Source organism: Cervus canadensis, chromosome 11 (genome assembly GCF_019320065.1).
Source record: "Cervus canadensis isolate Bull #8, Minnesota chromosome 11, ASM1932006v1, whole genome shotgun sequence".
NCBI lineage: Eukaryota > Metazoa > Chordata > Mammalia > Artiodactyla > Cervidae > Cervus > Cervus canadensis.
In genome coordinates, this window is record NC_057396.1 from 47,216,944 (window position 1) to 47,237,255 (window position 20,312).

General features: G+C 46.8%; 1 protein-coding gene across 2 annotated transcripts in view; it reads right to left on the reverse strand.

Annotated features, from left to right (window-relative positions):
• The window catches only part of CLPB (caseinolytic mitochondrial matrix peptidase chaperone subunit B), a 152,811-nt gene extending 135,958 nt beyond the window's left edge, over positions 1-16,853 (reverse strand). For both annotated transcript variants that reach the window (XM_043480973.1, XM_043480974.1), the window contains exons 1-2: positions 16,373-16,853; positions 12,528-12,579 (exon numbers count right to left, since the gene is read on the reverse strand). In XM_043480973.1, the coding sequence (XP_043336908.1) occupies positions 12,528-12,579; positions 16,373-16,775 (455 nt within the window). In that variant the 5' untranslated portion in view covers positions 16,776-16,853. The remainder of the gene's footprint in view (positions 1-12,527; positions 12,580-16,372) is intronic.
• Positions 16,854-20,312: the final 3,459 nt, after the last annotated feature.

The following is a 20,312-nucleotide window of genomic DNA, read 5'->3' on the forward strand; positions in this document are numbered from 1 at the left end:
CACTCTGCATTTATGTGGGACTTGGTTTAAATCACAGCTCTAGTCCTTATCAACTGCAGGGTATTAATCGCTCAGTCGTGTCTGACTCTTTGCGATCCCATGGACTGTAGCCCGTCAAGCTCCTCTCTCCATGGGATTCTTCAGGCAAGGATACTGGAGTGGTTTGCCATTCCCTTCTTCAGGGGATCATTCCGACCTCAGGGATCGAACCTGGGTCTCCTACACTGAAGGCAGATTCTTTACCGTCTGAACCACCAGGGAAGTCCATGTGGAAAATGGTCACAGCACAATCTGTTTTGCAATACTGCAGCAGAGAATGAAGATAATACATACACAGTATCTTGCACTCTGCCTTGTGTACACACACAGAGTAAGTATCTAATAAATAGCAGCTATTACTACTAGGGAAGGTGAGCTTTCTGGAAGAGAAGGGCTTGAAGGGGGCAATGAACTATGAATAGGATCTAAACAAAAGAACACGGGTGGAGCTGGAAGCACTACAAAGGCTAACAGGTAGGAAGAAGTCAGCTGCATGTTTAGGACTAGAGGAGCCAAGTCTGACTGGAATGAGGGTTCCTGGGATGGAACGGAGCCAGGTTTGGCTGGCAGGAATGGGGGGGGGGGGGCGGCGCTGTCAATGAAGAGCAGAGTTGAGAGCAGGACAGGTTAGGGATCTAGATTTGACATTCATTTTCAGGAACCCTGTACTGTCCTAGTAAGGCAGATTGAAATGGTTCTCCCTTGAGCTACAAAACATCTTCCTAAGCCTGGAAAAGTGCTGGGAGGAAATTGTGACTCAGGCAAGCTTCATTCTCCTTCAAGCCTCATAGCATCCTCACCTATAAAATGAAGTGCTAGGACACTTCCAAGGGGGGCAACTTTGGTAAATTACTCAAGCAATCCAAACTTCTGTTTTATCATCTGTGAAACGGAGCTATACTACTTTCATAGTTGTTAAGGATTTAGTAATTTAAGTCTCACATAATGCCTATTTCAAAAAAGGCATTCAATAAACATCAGTCACTATTAGTAATAGTTAATAATGTTATTAAAATATTACTATTTTATGTATTTTAATATATATATACAAAGAATATATGTTAAAAATATACAAAATTATATCATTGAAATAATATGCTATAAACATTAAATGAAACTCTGAATAAATGTGGGTTCTTAAAAAAAGTGGTAAAACTAAGGTGATAGGATATCCACAAGACCAGTATGCAAATGAAAAGATGGTCAATTTTAATTGCTCATCAGGGAAATGCAAATTAAAACTATTATGAGCTACCACTACAGATCCACCAGAATGGCTAAAAATAAAACACCTGACATGGCCAAGATGGTAAAAACTGAATATCCAGAAAATTCTATCCATTATCTTATTTTGCTAGTTCACAGGCAAAAACCTGGTATAATTAACAACATTCAAATACAACCCCTACTATGCACTGAGCACCTAGTAAGTGTTAGGCCCAGCACTCACTGGTTTTTCTCATTTAATTTTCTCACTGAATACTCGCAGCAATGGTGTGAGGTAGGTCAATCACCATCCCACTTTGCAGATGAAGAATCTAAGGCCAGAATCTTAGGCTACTTTCCCAAGGTCACAGAGAGTTAACGAATGGCACAGCTGGGATCCAAACCCTGTCTTCTGAGACTCATGACTGGGAATCAAAGCTTGTTTCCTCAGACTCTGAATTCCTTACTGCCAGGATTCCTGCCAATGATATGAAACCCTCTCAGGCAGACCCACTGACAGAGGCACAAGAAGAGAACCACTTTATATGCTTTAGCAGGACTTTGGGCCTGCGACCCTTATCCAGAGGGAGGAGAGGGAAGGAAGCAGGATGTAGACGAATCTACATTCAAAAGTCAGATTTTCTGAGAGAGCAGAACTGTGAGGCAAACTGCTACAGTGAATACAGTAAACCCATAACATACCAGTTTGACTAATTTTAATATTCTTACATTTCTCTCTGTTCCTCAGTTTCTGGGAAAACTCCTTGGGAAAAAAATCCAACTGGTTCCAGTCATGCCGGTAGGATTTGTGTTATGGCCATGGCCGAGCTGGGGCTTTGGAGAAGCAGCACCTGGGCCCTAACAATGGTGGTAGGGAGACTGAGCCAGACAGCTGCCCCTGCTGGGGAGCCCTGAGGGACTGCAGTTTTGTGGCTTCACTGCCTCCGTGGCTAGATCAGTGCCCAAGAAGATGCTGACACACATAGCTGGTAGGTACTCAGATTGGTTCCCAACGTTTCTCAGCAATCAGAATTGATGTGCTTGCTGAGCACATCAATCCCCTCCCAACCACCCCAACTCAGCGGCCGCTGCTGTCAGAGTAAGACAAAGCTCCCTACAATGGACAGCCCCCAATGCCATGCGAGGCCTGCTTTCTCTCCTGGCTCCTGCCAGGAAAGCTTTTCTTTTCCTTCTTCACCAAGGTTAACTCCTTCACTTCGTACTTGAGCTTCCGCTGGGAATTTTTCCCTGGCCAGAGGAAATCTCTCAGAGACACTTGAGATTCTCTATACCATTCCTTTGTAGCATTTGTCACAGCTGTAATTTCATATTTACATGATTAATGTCTGACTAAGCTTTAAGCTTCATGAGACAAGGTCTGTACATTTTTGGCCTATCACCGATCCATCAGGGCTTAGCATAGTGTCAACACACAGTAGGTGTTATTTGTTGAATAAATAAATGATTGAATTAAATCACCATTTTTATTTTCTTTTTCCCTAGGGGGATGTCAATTCTTTTGTTTACAAGTTTATTATGACTGTAAATAACTACTAACATTTGCCTAACTCCTACCATTTACAAAACACTTTAAAAATACTCAATAAATATTTGTTTACTATTTACGTGAACAGTGATAAACAACGCAGCAATGGTCTGCCACCTCCAAAACTCACAGTAGCGTGTGTGTGTGTGTGTGTGTGTGTGTGTGTGTGTGTGTGTGTGTGTGTGTGTGTGTGTGTGTGTGTGTGCGCGCGCGTGAGAAAAAGAGAGAGAGAGAGAGAAGGAAAGAGATGACCCATCTCAAAAGAGGGTGATAAGTGCTATCACAGAGGAAGTATAAAAGTACTTGGAGGGCTAGGGATGGCTTCCTGGAAGATGTGACACTGGTGGCCCAAAGGATGAATAATTCTCTAGACCACAGGAGTTCACCCTCCTGGAATTTTCATGAGTTCCTGGGAGGGTGGCCTGGCAAGCATCTTATAGTCGCGGTAACTGAGGAAGTTAAAAGCAGTGGGGCCAGCACTGGAGGCTTTATCACAGGGCTGGGTTTCCCTTTAGGGGCATCCCTCCTTGCCACAAGCCACTGCAGGAGGCCCTGGCTGTTCTCTGCTCCTGGGCTTGGCCAACCACCTGATCCTGCGGGGGTTCTCAGCAGCGGACTGGCTGTTTCCACAACTAACCTACTCATAAAATTCTGAAAAAGCTGCTAACCCAATCTTCCCCAGTAGTTTTCTATCATCAGGGAGCAAGCAAACAGAGATTCCGTAAGTTCACACCTCAGAAAACATGCCAGACCCTGGACCACTCTGCAAAATTGCTAGGCTGGTTAAAGGCCCACTTGAGTAAGCCCTGGAGTTTCAGTGTGTGATCGGGACCCTCCCCCAAAGGGCTCAGATTTCTCTGTAGAGTTTAACACTGAGAACTATATTTCAAAATTCTCAGTGGGAACCCCACTAACAAGACGTGGAAACGAAGATTCAAAAAGGGAAGGTCTGTGATCTATTAAGGGCTTCGCTGGTGGCTCAAATGGTAAAGAATCTGTCTGCAGTGTATGAGAACTGGGTTCAATCCCTAGGATCGGGAAGATCTCCCGGAGAAGGGAATGGCAACCCACTCCAGTATTCTTGCCTGGAGAACTCCATGGAGACAGGAGCCCGGTGGGCTACAGTCCACGGGGTCACAAAGAATCAGACATGACTGAGCGACTAATACTTTAACTTTTTTTTTCATGATCTATTAAGAGTCCCAGAGACAGTAACTGTGACAGAAGTGGAACTTAGGTCTTCTAATTCTAAAATCCTTGTACTTTTTTTGCAGCATTATGCTGCCTTCCAACATCCCAGCATTCAAAAAGAAACCTGTGTAGGTTATACCCTAGCATTCAAGAAACATTCGTAAGCTTCAAATTACAGGAGTGATGCCAGTGAGGCCTTGACCTTCGGTCTAGAATAAAGCTTTTGTTTCAACCTACTGCAAGCCACAAGAACATTTACATACTTACTGGTTAAGAGAGTTGGATGTTTTGGTTGCTCTCATGCCATCATTAATATTTTCCCACCCAGCCAAAGTGATACAACAATCGATAAACAGCCTCTCAGAGGCCCCGAGACAGCTGAATGTATTTACCAGCCAGGGTTTTTGTTAATTAGATAAAATCCTTGGATCAATGTGCAGAACATTTACCTATATTGGAGCTAAGCACATTCTGGACACCTTAATCCGGGCACAATGACAGCAAGTGCCTCAAGCTCCAGGCTGGGGCATCCGGGGACAAGAATCAAACCAAGCCATCAATGCAAATCTAGAATAAATGTGTTTGGCCTCCAACAAAACCCAACCCTTTCTTCTTTCTTGCATTGCAAATCAAATCAGACTTTTTTTCCAAAGGTACCTAGTAAACAAGTTTTAGCTGGTATGAAGTACTTTAATGTCTAAAACCATCAAACCAGAAATCAAAACAAGATGTCAAAACAATCTCTAGACTGATCTTTGAAGCAGCATGGCATGTACTGCAGGAAGAGTCAGAAAGACCCATTCAAACGTCTAATTAACATCTCCACTTGAATGTCTCACTGAAATGTTAAATTCAACATGTTCAAAACTGAACTCAATCTTTTTCTTCCAACCCAGTCCTCCTCCTCCAGCAGCTTCATCTCAGAGAATGGCAACAGCATCTCCACAGCTGATTCAAGCCAGAAAACAGAAATTCATTCTTAACACCTTCTTCTCCCTAATCAACCATATGCAAATTCATTTATTCAAGATTCACTTACTGAGTACCTCCTACGTACCAGGCACTGATGCTGTTCTAAACATCACCAAGTCCTGTCCAGTTTACCTTCTCCATCTCTGCTACGGACACCTTACTCCAAGACACCACCTGCCACCATCCTTTCTGGTCTGGACTACTCCAGTCACTATCAGCTGGTCTTCCTGCATCCACCGCAGCTCCCTATCAATCTGTTCTCCATGGAGCAGCCAGGGTGATCTTTTAAAATTACAGATCTAGATCATGTCACCACATGTCTCTCTCTCTCTCTTTTTCTGTCACATACACACACCTTCAAATTCTTCAATGGCTGCCCACTGCTCTTAGTAAAAATAAAAGACATTAACATGGCCAACAGATCCAGTGTGATATGGTCCTTGCTTAACTCCCCAATCTTATTTCATGCCCTCTCCCACTTACAGTCTGGACTTCTCTCAATTCCTTTGCATCTTTTCTTGACTCAGGGCCTACTATCCTTTTAAGTCAATATTCTTCTAGCTTTCTCTTTATCCTTCAGAATTCACTTCAACCTCACTCAGATGCTTTAGCTTACAGATAACATACCCCCCTCCACTCCTCCCATGCTCAAGATTAGACTCCCAAGTGTCTTGTGCTTCACTTTTTAACAAAGTTTTACTGAGATATAATTCACACACCATAAAATCCATCTATTAAAAGTGCACAACTTGATTTTAGTAGATTCAGAGTTCTGTGATCTTGACTACCAACCCCAGAACACTTTCATTAGCCACCCCAAAAAAACTCTGGATCCATTAGCAGTCACTCCCTATTCCCTACCAACCCCAGCCTCCCCAGTCACTGGCAATCACCAATCTTACTTTCTGTCTCTATAGATTTGTCTATTCTGGACATTTTATATAAACTGAATCATATAATATGTGGTCTCTTGTATCTGGCTTCTTTCACTTAGCATAATGATTTCAAGGTTCTTTAATGTAGCATACACGCAGTATCTGTATTGATAAATAATATTCCACTGTATGCCTATATCGTACTTTTATTTACCCACTGATCAGTTAAAGGACATTGGGGCTACTTCCCTCTTTAGGCTATTATGAATAATGCTGCTATTAACATTCTTGTACCAAGTACAATCATGTACGTTTTCATTTTTCTGGAGTACACACCTAGGAGTAGACTTGCTGGGTCATATGTTTAATGTTTTGAAGAACTGCCAATTGCTTTCCAAAGCAATTACACCATTTCACATCCCCACCAGCAATATTTAAGGGTTCCAACTTTTCCACATCCTTACCAACACTTGCTATTATCTATCTTTCTGATTACAGTCATCCTGATATGTGAGAAGTGGTATCTCATTGTGGCTTTGATTAGTATTAAATATCCCCACAGAGGGGAATGGTTGGCCACCCCAGTATTCTTGTCTGGAGAATCCCATGGACAGAAGAGCCTGGTGGGCTACAGTACATGGGGTCTCAAAGAGTCAGACACGATGGAGTGACTAAGCATAAGCACCCTAATACTAATGATGTTGAGCATCTTTTCATGCGCTTATTGGTCAATTTGAATATCTTCTTTGGAGAAACTATTTGGACCCTTTGTCCACTTTTAAATTGGGCTATCTTTTTTTACTGTTGAGCTTCCATATTCTGAATATGTATCTCTTACTAATTTGTAAATTTTTTCCCTTTCTGTGGGAGAGACTTTTCACCTTCTTGAAAGTGTCCTTTGAACACAAACATTTTTACTTTTGAAGTCCAATTTATCTCATTTTCTCTTTGATTTCCTGCGCTTTTGGTGCCATATCTAAGAAGGCTTGCCTAGCCCACAGTCACAAAGATTTACCTCTGTTTTCTTCTTTTATAGTTTTATAGTTTTAGCTCTTACATTTAGATCTATGATCCATTTTAATTTTTGTGTACGATGAGGCAGGGCTACAGTTGTATTTTTTTACACGGAGATATCTAGTTGTCCCAGCACCATTTGTTGAAAGGGCAAACTGTACTTCATTTTAAAGTATATAACTATAACTGCATAGTCACCCTGGCTCCCAGTTAGACTGTAAGTACCAGGAGGGCAGGAACTGTGCCCATCCTGTTCACCACTGTATCTCCAGCACTCAATCCAACACCTAGTTCCTAATGAGCACTCAGATATTTTGGCTAAACTAATGAAATACTTTTATTACTAACAATAAACACGAGCAACTCTGTTTTGCGTTACAGGTATTATCATTTCCACATTACTTAGGCTTACAGAAGTTAGGCAACCTGTGCCTTGTTCTGCTGGTCCTCAATGTTCGACTGAGGTGTTCCCTCCTCACCTGAGAAGCAGGTTAGTGAGCTCCTCAGAGCAAGGACTGCTTCTCCTTCCTCATTTTGTTGCCACCAACACAAATTCAGCTCAGGGCTAGGCACAAGAGACAGGCTGGACAGATGAGTGACGGAGGGACGAATGGACAATGCTCTCCATAACCAGGGCCCTACTCATCTCCACTCTCCCGGCCGCAGACTCTGATCCAGCAACACCACACAATTTAACAGTACACAGCTCGCCCTCCTCACCACACCCTCGGGCTCTTTCTTGCCTCAGCACTATCACTTACACTGTTCCTTTTGCCTAGAATGCCTTTGCCTTCTATTCGCTAAACACTCCTAATACTTTAAGACTGATCAGGCATCATTTCCTCTGGTCCGCCCGGTAGATGAGGCCCACATGCTGGGCTCCTGTCTCAGCACTATGAGTGGAGACAACCTAAGGACCTACATAGTGGCTGGAAAGCACGGTGTCTGTCCATGAATCCTCGGGGCAAGAATGCTGGAGTGGGCAGCCACTCCCTTCTCCAGGGGATCTTCCCAACCAGGAACTGAACCTGGGTCTCCTGCACCGCAGGTGGACTCGTCATCATCAGAGCCACCAGGGAAGCCCTCTTGTCTCAGCACAGACCATGCTGCATTACCACCGTCTTCCCCAGACTCCTTAACTGAGGGCAAGAAGCATGCCTGGTCAGTTGTCCCCAATGCCAAGTAAACCACCCAGCATATGGCAGGTGCTCAGTAAGCTTTCATCAAACGAACAAATGAATCCTGGAGAGAAAGGGCAGGCAGTCTGAAGTTCAAGACTGATACCACCATACTTCCTTCATTTAAAAAATGCTTGTGCCAATGCAAACAACTCGAGTTAAGCACTCAGCAGAGGCCTAGCTCCCTGCTGGGAGAAGGGCAGTGGGTAGGGGTATAGTCTTTCACCCAAATTTGTTCAAAAAGAAATGTGATCTCCGTGGCGAGAACAGGAGGCCTCACTTCTCCCAGCCCCAACAGCTCCTCACTCGGCTCTGTCCGATCCGGGACAGATGTGCCTTCAGACTGCCCTGTGCCCTAGGTTTCGGTTGAGCGGTTCCTGAGTCCAGGAGCCACACTTGGGTGTGGGCTGAGCCCAGGAGCAGGGCCACCTGCTCATGCTGCTGACAGGTGGGATAGGGGCCTCAGAACCAGGATTCCACTCCTGAAGAGCCAGAGCTGCACTTGCAAACAATGTTTAAGTGCCCTGGGGGAAGAAGGAAACAGCTGCCACATAAAGAGAAAGGAGAGGACGACGGGAAGGAAAAGGGATCCAGCCTCCTTCTGACACAGCCAGCTGGAGTTTGAAAATAAGACTCTGGACTGCCTGCTTCCGATTTGCTGGAAAGTCAGTAAAAACTAGCTTTCCCCAACTTTCACTGTACTGGAAAAGAGGATAAGACATGTGTGGGACCAGACCTTGTCCCTGCCATGAGGAGGCACACAATCCAGTGGTTTAAGGTGAAGGCCAGCCCAGCCCTCCTTAATGTAAAGAAGAACATGGTGAGTGGCAGAACCTTCCCTGTGCCTTTAGCCAGGCAGGCCCACACCATGAATGGTTAGCCAGCTCCACGTAAAACAGGTAACAGGGCCCACACTTCAGAGCTGTTGGTCTGATCATCTCACACTGCCTGAGGATCCCTCATCTGTTTCTGATTTGGGTAGTGTGTGAACCACGCTGGTTTTCCTGTTCATGGGCTGAGTGCCTCCTCAGTTCTGATGTTCAGCCCCGCTTCTGCCACCTGACCTCCAACTTTTCTAGCAAAGCAGTCTTCTGCACAGCTGGCACGGCTCTTCCTAGATGACCTGACCACCAACCCCGCCCCCCGCCCCCACCCCAGGCCAGCAGAAGGTGCAGGGCAACGGGCAGATCACATTCAGCTGGGAGGAGTCTGCAGTACTTGAGCGGAGGCTGGGAGGCTTTAAGAAAAGGTGTAAGGAGCACAGTGTACACACAGCAGTCTGTGTGGAGGGCCCACACCTAGAACCCAGAAACTGCAGATTCAAGAGTATCCTTAAAGAAGATGATGAAACTCCCCACCTCCGAACAGAAGAGCTTTGGATTGCTTCCCTTCACTATCAAGAGCTCTCCCAAGGCTCTAGGAAAGTAGGGGGTCATCAAGGCAGAGGCATACACAGCCCAGAACCAGAGAGGGACAGGAGAAAAGGAGGGGAGAGACAGCATTACTCCAGGTCTGAGTTTTATTCCAAATACTGATTTGACCACACAGATCATACACATGATGACCCAACTGTGTATAAACTATGAGTAAATATTTTTTTTTAATTGAGAATGGGATTCTATCCTGGTATTAGCAGCTCTGTTGGGCAGAGCTAAAGGCCAGGACACAGATGGGAAAACTTAACGGTAGTGTCAAGTATCTGTGCAGAGTCTAGGATGTAAAAAGCCTCAATAAACAAGGACCTATGGTAGGAATTCAAGGAAGTTTCCTTCAAGCAAGGGTGGTCAGGCTCCCCCCACTCCTTCCCGTAGGACCAGCTCTCTGAGCAGGAAGAGCTGTGATTAGCAGGTCACATGTTTGTTTCCTTGAGACCACATGATGAAGGTGAGGGGAAACTGTCAGTTCTGAGGGGCTGGGTCTGTGCCTTGCTCATCTCTGCCTCCCTCACAAGGGTTGAAGGGAGATACTGACTGAGTCTTCATGATCGAGAGAGATAGGACAAGAGGAGGCAGGAGAAAAGCGGGTTACAGACTGGGGACACACAGGGAAATCCTTGTAGACACTAGTCACATAGGCAAGAACAAATGTTCTGAACCACACACATACCATAAATTCAATCATTTTCTGTAATTTGAGGGTGGGAGGTTTAATCGTTGTTAAGAAAAATGTGTATTTGAAAGAGCTAAATCAATCAGCCCTTGGAGACTAAGTGAAACAGGAAAGGAATACGTCAAGGCTATATATTGTCCCCCTGATTATTTAATTTCTATGCAGAGTACATTATGCAAAATGCCAGACTGGATGAAGCACAAGCTGGAATCAAGACTGCAGGAAGAAATATCAATAACCGCAGATATGCAGAAAGTGAAGAACTAAAGAACTTCTTGATGAAGGTGAAAGAGAAGAGTGAAAAAGTTGCCTTAAAAGTCAACATTCAAAAATTGAAGATCATGGCATCCAGTCCCATCACTTCAAATAAATGGGGAAATAATGGAAACAGTGACAGACTTTATTTTCTTGGGCTTCAAAATCACCTCGGCTGGTGATCACAGTCATAAAATCAAAAGATGCTTGCTCCTTGGAAGAAAAGCTATGACAAATCTAGACAACATACAGAGACATTACTTTGCTGACAAAGGTGAGTATAGTTAAAGGTGTGGTTCTTGCAGTAGTCATGTACAGATGTGAGAGTTGGACCATAAAGAAGGCTGAGCGCCAAAGAATTGATGCTTTTAAACTGCAGTGCCGGAGAAGACTCTTCACAGTCCCTTGGACTGCAAGGAAATCAAACCACTGAATCCTAAAGGAAATCAACCCTAAATATTCATTGGAAGGACTGATGCTGAAGCGCCAATACTTTGGCTACCTGATGAGAAGAGCTGACTCACTGGAAAAGACCCTGATGCTGAGAAAGACTGAAGGCAGGAAGAGAAGGGGACGACAGAGGATGAGATGGTTGGATGGCATCACCAACTCAATGGATATGAGTTCGAGCAAACTCCGGGAGATAATGAACGACAGGAAACCTGGTGTGCGGCAGTTCATGGGTTCGCAGAGTCGGACACGACTGAGTGACTGAACAAAACTCAGCCTCCCCTGGTAAGGAACAGGTGCTTTCACAGCCCTGCTGCTCTGCACATGCATGGCTTACCCTGGCTTGCCAGAGGAAAGCAGGAGCCTGGCAGCAGTCACCTAGCAGTCATCAACAGGTGACTAAAGGGTCAGCAGAGGCCTTAAATGAGGGCACAGCCAGCTGCCACGCCGTCATGCCAGCGCACTGCAGCAGGAGTCGAGGCTCTCCTGCTTCTGAGGGAATGAACGTGCCACGCGCTGCCTGCAGTTATGGATGGCTCTTATAACAGCGAGCCGACAGCTGCGCTTGGTTTTTAAGATGCATCATCGCATGTTTATTAAACTACTGCTCCATCATATTTATTTGGCTACGAAACAACTCCCAGCCCATACTTCCAAAAGTGGTTTATTAAAAACTAAGCCTTGAACATTAATACTCAAAAGAACCCTTGAGAGTCAATAATAATATGGCAGATAAAATGAAAGGGAATCAAAGCAGTAAGTCTTGATGGGGGTTGTGACTGCCTTTCAACACTTTCTTGCATGTTCAGGCAGCTGGAGTGGGGAAGAGCACCATGGGTGTGTGGCGCTGGGTGCAGTGATAGCCACTCCAGTCACCTAATTTCCTGTCTAAAATGTGGACATGGTGGCAGGGAAGGGAGGGTGTCCCATGGCCACCTAGCTCTACACAAAAGGCAGTAAAAAAAATAAAGGCCAAAGTTCGGGCTAATGCCGGGCACCAAGTTTCACCAAGGATGAAGCCTCTGCCCCTAACGAATAGCCCCATGTCAGAGCATCCATCTAGGACAGACTCTATTCTGCCCTGGCACCCGGCTGAGGCTTGGATCAAGTCCTGTCCCTGCGCAGGAACAAGCCTCCGATCTAACTGACCAGTGGTCGCTGGGGAAACAAATGAGCTAGGGAAGCAGGAGGAATGCAGTCAGCTCCCGGGCAGGCACCCAGCATGGGCACCCAGCCCTGCAGGCAGGTGGCTTTGGCAGAAAGATCTCTTCCAGCTCCCTCCCAAACCTCCAAGTGTCTCCACTGTTGCCCACCCGCACTCCATCCAGTCAATAGGGAATTATCCGTGGCCAATCCCACAGAGAAACAAGAACAAAGTGGAAGATTCACCGAGGAATCCACAAGATGTAGGAGGGATCCCAAACCATGCCCTGAGAAGAACAGAACAACTGAGGGATCAGGGCTGTCTGGGGCCAGAGAAAAAGACACAGGGGCTGACTCTCTACCTTAAGATATCTAAGGGCTGACTTGGGCCAAAGGAGCCCAAGTGACTCACTGACTACAAGGAAGTCACAGGGTTCGGTTCCCAGCTCAGTGTGAGGATTTCCTCCCAGGCAGTCACCACCAGAGCAAGGGCCCCACTCCGCTCAGGCCTCCTGCACGAGAGAGCAAGGTCTAGGGTCTGATACTCACCTGCTGACTTCTTGGACATTGTTGGCTCGAGCAGCTTCCATCAGGGCTGCATCTGAAGAGAGAGGGGCACCAATCAGATCCCTGACCAGGACCTAACCCTCAGAGCTTCCTGGAGGGCCCAGAAAGACAGTGGAAGTGAAGGCACTTCAGATACATGGGCTTTAACAAGTGAAAAGATGCCAAGATATACAATGAGATAGCTAGCCCTCCCCTGCCCACATGAAAGCCTCTGTTAACCACTTGTCTTCCACATCTTTCTATTAGAGCCCAGACTCAGAACTCTTACCACACAGGTGATCCAAGGAATGTGTTAGTACCACGTGTGGCCTACAGTGAACACTCAGTGTGTGAACGCCTTCACCCTTCATCAGCTATAAAGCTCTGCAGGTTTATGTAACTATCACACATTATTAATTATCCCCCTTCCTTGCCCCACTTTCTCTTCCAACTTCAGTTTCTCAGCCTAGTTTTGAATCTTGATGTTACAGGTCACAAACCTAGCAGGAGGACAGGATAAGGAAGAGCAGGCAGGGGTGTGGACCCCTCCGAGAGTGGAGAGAGCCTCGACCAGGAGCCAGGCTCCACACACCCTGTCCACTGTTCACCACGTGCTGTGGCAGCCTTTCCCCCCTCAACGCCAACTTCCTTGACTGTAAAGCAGAGGCACTAATCCCTGCCCTGACAGCCTTACAAGGATGCTAAAGAAATAACAGTTGAAAAACCTACAAACATCCCAGTGCCAAACCCAACGAAGGAAGAACCAAAGTAGAGGATTCCAATCAATCCCTTAGGAATCACCAGGCCTAGTAGAAAATCAATGGCAAGCTTGGCCTGGCCTGGGCAGCGTGCGGGCTGTTGGCACCACCTTGTGGCCATGAGGAAAAGCCGTCAACAGCAGAGGCACATTCTCTCTCCCAGGGGCTGCAACACTCTGAGCTCAGCTGGTCCTGAGCTCCAGTGATGGGCACCAGACTGACTCAGACCAGCCCTGTCTCAGGGAGCTCTCAGTCCAGCCAAGAGAGTCACCACGTGAAACAGAGAGGAAGCACTGGAGCAGGGTGGAATAGCAGACCTGGGTCTGGTCCTAACTCTGCCACTTACTTGTTTATTACCTGGCTCACTCACCTAACCTCCTGTGTACAATATCCACCTTATCAGACATATGCAAACCAGTCCTGTGGTTCAGACTGATGCACAGGCCTCCACGCCCCCTCCAGGCCTAGGCTCCAGGGCTAGGTCTTCCTCAGTTCCCCAGCTGTTTCCCCAGCACACACCCCAGCATGCTTGGGCAGCCCCCAGCTGGAAGGGGAACAAGCCTTCCTCAGATACTGCTGTATTCTCTCTCCCCTCACTCTTTTAAAAAGAAGTAGCTTCTGCAAGGTCCCAGAGGGAATGAGGAATGAGCCGAGATTAGAACAGGGGTCCCCTGGCTCCTAAAGGGCAGTACTGATTACGCTGCACTGAGGGCCTTATCTCACAACTCTCAAGTCAGGAGACAAGGGAACTGGCAAGTCAGAAAGATTGGAACTGGTCATGGTTTGGTAAACATCATGTATTTTGGTAAAAAGACCCCAGTGTCTTTTGCTGGGGTTCACATGCCACAGATTCCAATCTGGAGCCCCCCAAAAACTCTGAGGCAAGACCTTGGACACCTTCTCCCCATCTGTCTAAACCTGCTGGCCTTGGGACATTCCCTGCTCATCAATTTTCCACGGCTTTCCATCACCTATAGAAGAATTTCAAACCTTCCAAACCCTCGCGCCTGATATCCAGACCCTACTCCATCTGCTCTCACCTCATTTAAAAGACCTCCTCTCCTTCAACCAGGCTGGACAAACTGCTAGCCTCTATACATACTATGCTGACCTGCGCTTCGTTCCTGGAAACATTTGCGTAGAATACCAACCATCTTGAGGAACATTTACTAAGTGCCTACGCTAAGTACCAGGGACTATGATGGACAATGCAAAATTATTAGGGAAAGGAACCGGAATCAACCTGAAAATATCAAGACGCACTCCCTGCTCTCAAGGAGCTCACAGTATCAACTCTCCTTTTCATCTCTTGCCTTATCCTTCAGAACTCAAATTCAAATTCCCCATCCTCAAGGAAGGTCTCCAATCATTCAGGAAGGCTTTCCATGCTGGCCTTCTGATCCCCCAAAACACTGTCAGATGACTCGCCAGATGCACATGCCTAATGGCCCGCACCGTCCCCTTAATTGGCATTGTGTTAAGTCAGGAGTTCCACATCAAGCTTTAAAGTAGGTGCACAGAGGGTATTCATACCTCTGTGGGTGTGGAAGTGATAGAATCATAGTGTGCCTAAGCTAGAAGAACCCTTAGGAGCTCTGTTTCAACACCCTCATTTTATAGATGAGGAAACAGGACCATGAGGAACAGCAAAAGTCCAAAGTCACGTGGGAACTAAAGGTAGAACAAAACAAGACCCCAGGTGACCTTACTCCCTGCCCAGGCTCTTCCTAAACAGCTAGCCACATCCTACTGAATAAACAAATGAATGTCAAGGGCGTCCCTCCTCTTGGTCCAAAGTCTCAGAGCTTGGGATGCATGGAATCTTGAAACACCAGGCCTCACTCTTCTCTTTGAGGAAGAGCTGAGAACCTGAGTAGCTGGATTCACGTAGGCTAGAAGTCTAGCTCTCTGCCTGCTCTCCCAGTCCCTGCTCGGCTCCATGCACCCAGGGGTGATGCCAATCTGGGTCAGCCAGCCCCCGTGGTTGCTCTGGTTCTCTAGAGGGCCAGCTCCCTGTATTTCTTGTCCTGCCAAATTCCCTACATAGCAAGATCACCTCATGCCTGAGACCAGGCACAGCAGAACCCTAGGAGTCTCCCTGATGAACACACCCACACTGCTGAACTTCAAAAGGAATCAGAATAACAGCACTGTAAGAGTACTGAGAAATCATCCTCCACCTGTGGGAAAACAATCTAGAGAGGAGCAAGCAGAGCCAAAGTTGGCACTGAAACCAAGTCTCCTCTTCCCTTCTTAGGCCATGGACCCCAAGGACTGTAGCCTGCCAGGCTCTTCTGTCCATGGAATTTTTTTCAGGCAAGAATACAGAAGCTGGCTGCCATTCTCTACTCCAGGGGATTTTCCCAGACCAGGGATCAAACCCACGTCTCTTGCATCTCTTGTGCCTCCTGCATTGGCAGGTGGATTCGTTACCACTGCACCACATGGGAAGCCAAACAGGAGGTTTCCTGGAGACCTCTTAAAAGAGGAACTGAACCAGGTAGAATGGTAGAGAAATAGGCCACATGCTAATTTCAGATGTTTAGTCCAATGCTCCCATTGTACAGATGGATAAGGTGATACTCCAAGAAGGGAGGCTGACCTTTAATAACTGTATTATTATAATACAATAATTATTATTATGGGCTTCCTAGGTGGTGCCAGTGGTAAAGAACCCACATGCCAATGCAGGAGACATAGAAGACGCAGGTTTGATCCCTCAGTAGGGAAGATCCCCTAGAGGAGGGCATGGCAACCCACTCCAGTAGTCTTGCTTGGAGAATCCCATGGACAGAGGAGCCTGGCAGGCTACTGTCCACAGGGTCCCAAAGAGTCGGACACGACTGAAGCGACTAGGCACGCATGCAATTATTATTCTAATACCATAACAGTTGTATAATTTGAGAAATTACACAACTCAGAGGAACTGAACTCCTCAGCCTGCTCTATGACCAAATTATGTCTGGGTCCCACCAGGACTGAAGCTCTAGTGGTCTAAATCTATAAGCAGCTCCCACCCTCCAACCACATGGACTCAGGACCCTCCTCCCGCCTCTCACTTGCACAAAACCAGACTGTCCCGATAATCACCCTTGCTGGACGGGCTCTTGCTGTAACAATGAACCACCAGCGCCGTGGCCAGGGCCCACACGCCCAATCCAGCTCTGCTGAGGACTCCATTCCAGCTGTCCTGCCCAGGCAGTGTTTCTTCGGGGCTGGGAAGGCGTCCCCACGTGGCAGCTGTAAGGCAGGGGGTCTCGGTACGTCCTCTCTGGCGCCCTCCAGTGGCTGCCCCTCCTCCGGTGAGTAGGGCCGGCGACGTTCCACCGCGCCCCCCGACGGCAGCCCTCAGCCACTGAGGCTCCCCGCGGCCCCCGGTGGTCACACTCTGACCGGTGGCACTTTCGTGGCTCCGGAGCGATGGGGACCTAAGCAGCTGGAGAAGGAGCCGCGGCGCCGGCGCTGTTCTCTTCGACACCAGGGACCCCAGCATCGTGACAGCTGCTTCGATAACCCCCTGGTGCCGGCCCCTGTGCTGACCACTTCCAACATGGCTGCCGCGGCGCGTTCGAAGACGCCGCGGAGTGGAATTACGCACTACCTCACGGGAGTGGTAGTCCCTAACCCTAGATCTTGACGTAGCGGAGGGAGAAATAAACTACATTTCCCAGAAGGCTGTGGAACTTGCGTCATAATGACTGCAGACTTACAGGATCCTGGGGCGTGTTGGGAAATGGAGTTTGGACATGGGGGCGTGGCAAGAAGAGAAACACCTAGCAGGGGCCAGGCCATTAGAGTTAAGGTTGGAATCCCAGAGTCTTCTTCCAAGTTTAGCTAAAACTTGAGACGCAATTTCTGAGTTTTGTAAATTAAACGGGACTCTTCAGCAGAGGCCAGTCATGAAACTTGTGCTTCTTTTAGCCTATATCTCTTTTTAGCCTGGGACTGCTTTTCACAAAGATAGCTAGGGTAACTGGTGCACCTGAAATAGGAATTCCTTTTCTTTTCTCTCTCTCTTTTTGTTTTTTGTACACCGACATCCTTTCTGTTAAAAAGTTGGTGCCTAATCTTGCTTTCCCACTTGCCCTATATTTAAGGTGCTTTCATATGTTCTATCTTTCTCATCCTTGTGGCAGCCGCATAAGGGAAGCTAGGCTAGGACTATTACTCCTGTGTACAGGGAGGGGAATTTAGGCTCAAAAATAAAAGAATTTGTCAATAAATCAATAAATAAAGCTGAAGCCTTCAACTCCAAGCCATCGCCCTCTTGATACTTGCACCCCCATCCTGCCCTCATTTCTCCAGATTGAACCCATGAGCAGGTGAATGATGAAGTGCTTTTTTTTCTAGGTGAGAAGTGGATTTTTTAGAGAGAAGCACACTCCACAGAGCTCCAGCCTTCTCAGAATCAAGAGCAGCCTTGGGAGAAACACACTGAACAGACTAGAGTGTGGACTGTCGCAGAGGGTATGAGTAGTCTTGAAATGCAGTGTGGTTAGTTTTTATAGGCTGGGTTATTTCACAGGCTAATGAGAAAAGCTGTGATAAACCTAGACAGCGTATTAAAAGGCAGAGACAACACTTTGCCAACAAAGATACAAATTGTCAAAGCTATGGTTTTTCCAGTAGTCATGTATGGATGTGAGAGCTGGACAGTAAAGAAGGCTGAGCACTGAAGAACTGATGCTTTTGAACTGCGGTGTTGGAGAAGACTCTTGAGAGTCCCCTGGACTGCAAGGAGATCAAACCAGTCAATCCTAAAAGACACAAATCCTGAATATTCAGGGAAGGACTGATGCTGGAGCTGAAACGCCAATACTTTGGCCACCTGATGTGAAGAGCTGACTCATTGGAAAACAGCCTGATGCTGGGAAAGATTGAAGGCAGGAGGAGAAGGCGGACAGAGGACGAGATGGCTGGATGGCATCACCAACTCAATGGACAGGAGTTTGAGCAACTTCGGGAGATGGTGAAGGAGAGGGAAACCTGGTGTGCTGCAGAGCAACTGAACAACAACGAGGGAGGATTATTCCAACTATTTTGGTGGGGGGTGGTGGGGGTGGAGATTTCCAGGAATTGGGCCACTGCCCACTTTTTGGTCTTTGATTGTTGGCTTTGGAACTGTCATGGCACTTCTGGGTGTGTCATTTACCTTGCTGATGTATTACAATGAGCATATACTGAGGATCAAGGTCTAGTCTAAGTTGACTTGTCTGCCATCTTAGGCCCATTTGATTCTAATCAGTTTATGTTGTGTCCTCGGGCTATGTCATTCTTTCAAAGGTTGTGCCCTGCCCCCTTCCCTCCTGTTTCTTTTGACCCTCAGATTTTACTCCCGTATTCTTACAGGAAGCAGAAGAGCAATGGTCCATCTTCTGTAACTGAGAAGGCTCTTCTTTATACCAGTTCTAGATTCTGTTCCTGCACTTACTTCAGAGTATCAGAACCTTCCCAGATGACTCTATTTAAATAAGCTATCTTCCTTTCCACATCTTTCTTATCCTGCCTACTTTGTCTTCATATCACGTAGCACTTGACATGTTGTTGTTGTTTAGTTGCTAAATCATGTCTGACTCTTTTGTGACCCCATAGACTGTAGCCCGAAAACTCCTCTGTCCATGGGATTTCCCAGACAAGAATACTGGTGTCGACTAAAAAAGATGCACAACTTGAGAGCTTCGAGTTAAGTTTTATTTGGGGCAAAATGAGGACTGCAGCCTGGGAGGCAGCACCTCAGATAGCTCTGAGAGATAGCTCCAAAGAGGCAGTCAGTTCAGTTCAGTTCAGTTCAGTTGCTCAGTCATGTCTGATTCTTTGCGACCCCATGGACTGCAGCATGCCAGGCCTCCCTGTCCATCACCAACTCCTGGAATTTACTCAAACGCATGTCCATTGAGTTGGTGATGCCATCCAACTATCTCATCCTCTGTTGTCCCCTTCTCCTCTCACCTTAAATCTTTCCCAGCATCAGGTTCTTTTCCAGTGAGTCAGCTCTTCATATCAGGTGGCCAAAGTATTGATGTTTCAGCTTCAACATCAGTCCTTCCAATGAACACCCAGGACTGATGTCCTTTAGGATGGATTGGTTGGATCTCCTTGCAGTCCAAGGGACTCTCAAGAGTCTTCTCCAACACCACAGTTCAAATGCATGAATTCTTCGGTGCTCCTCTTTCTTTATAGTCCAACTCTCACATCCATACATGACTACTGGAAAACCATAGCCTTGACTAGATGGACCTTTGTTGGCAAAGTAATGTCTCTGCTTTTTAATATGCTGTCTAGGTTGGTCATAACTTTTCTTCCAAGGAGTGAGTGTCTTGTAATTTCATGGCTGCAGTCACCATCTGCAGTGATTTTGGAGCCCCCCAAAATAAAGTCTGCCACTGTTTCCACTGTTTCTCCATCTATTTGCCATGAAGTGATGGGAAGAGGCAGTCAGGGAAGGTCAATATATAAGATTTCAGTGAAGGGGGAGTTCAGTGCAATCAAGCGGTTAATTTACAAGAGGTTTTCTACTAGTCGCAAGGATCTGATGTCATCACGAAGGGATTTAGTGCTTTTCTAGATATGAGGATATGCAAGGATTGGAATCATGAAATCAGTTCCTGAAAATACCCAACTATCTAAAGACCTGTCCCCTCAGATAGATTCCCTGGAGCACAGAGTGCCTCACTCCACCCTGAACTCCCTCAGCGGGTGTTGAAGGTCAACAGCTGCAGCAGCACAGGGTTCAATCTCCACAGAAAGTGAAAGTCACTCAGTCGTGTCCAACTCTTTGAGACCCCATGGACTATACAGTGCATGGAATTCTCCAGGCCAGAATACTAGTGGGTAGCCTTTCCCTTCTCTAGGGGATCTTTCCAACCCAGAGATTGAATCCAGGTCTCCCACATTGCAGGTGGATTCTTTACCAGCTGAGCCACAGGGAAGCCTAAGAATACTGGAGGGGGTAGCCTGTCCCTTCTCCAGGGCATCTTCCCCACCCAGGAATCAAACTGGGGTCTCCTGCATTACAGGCAGATCCTTTACC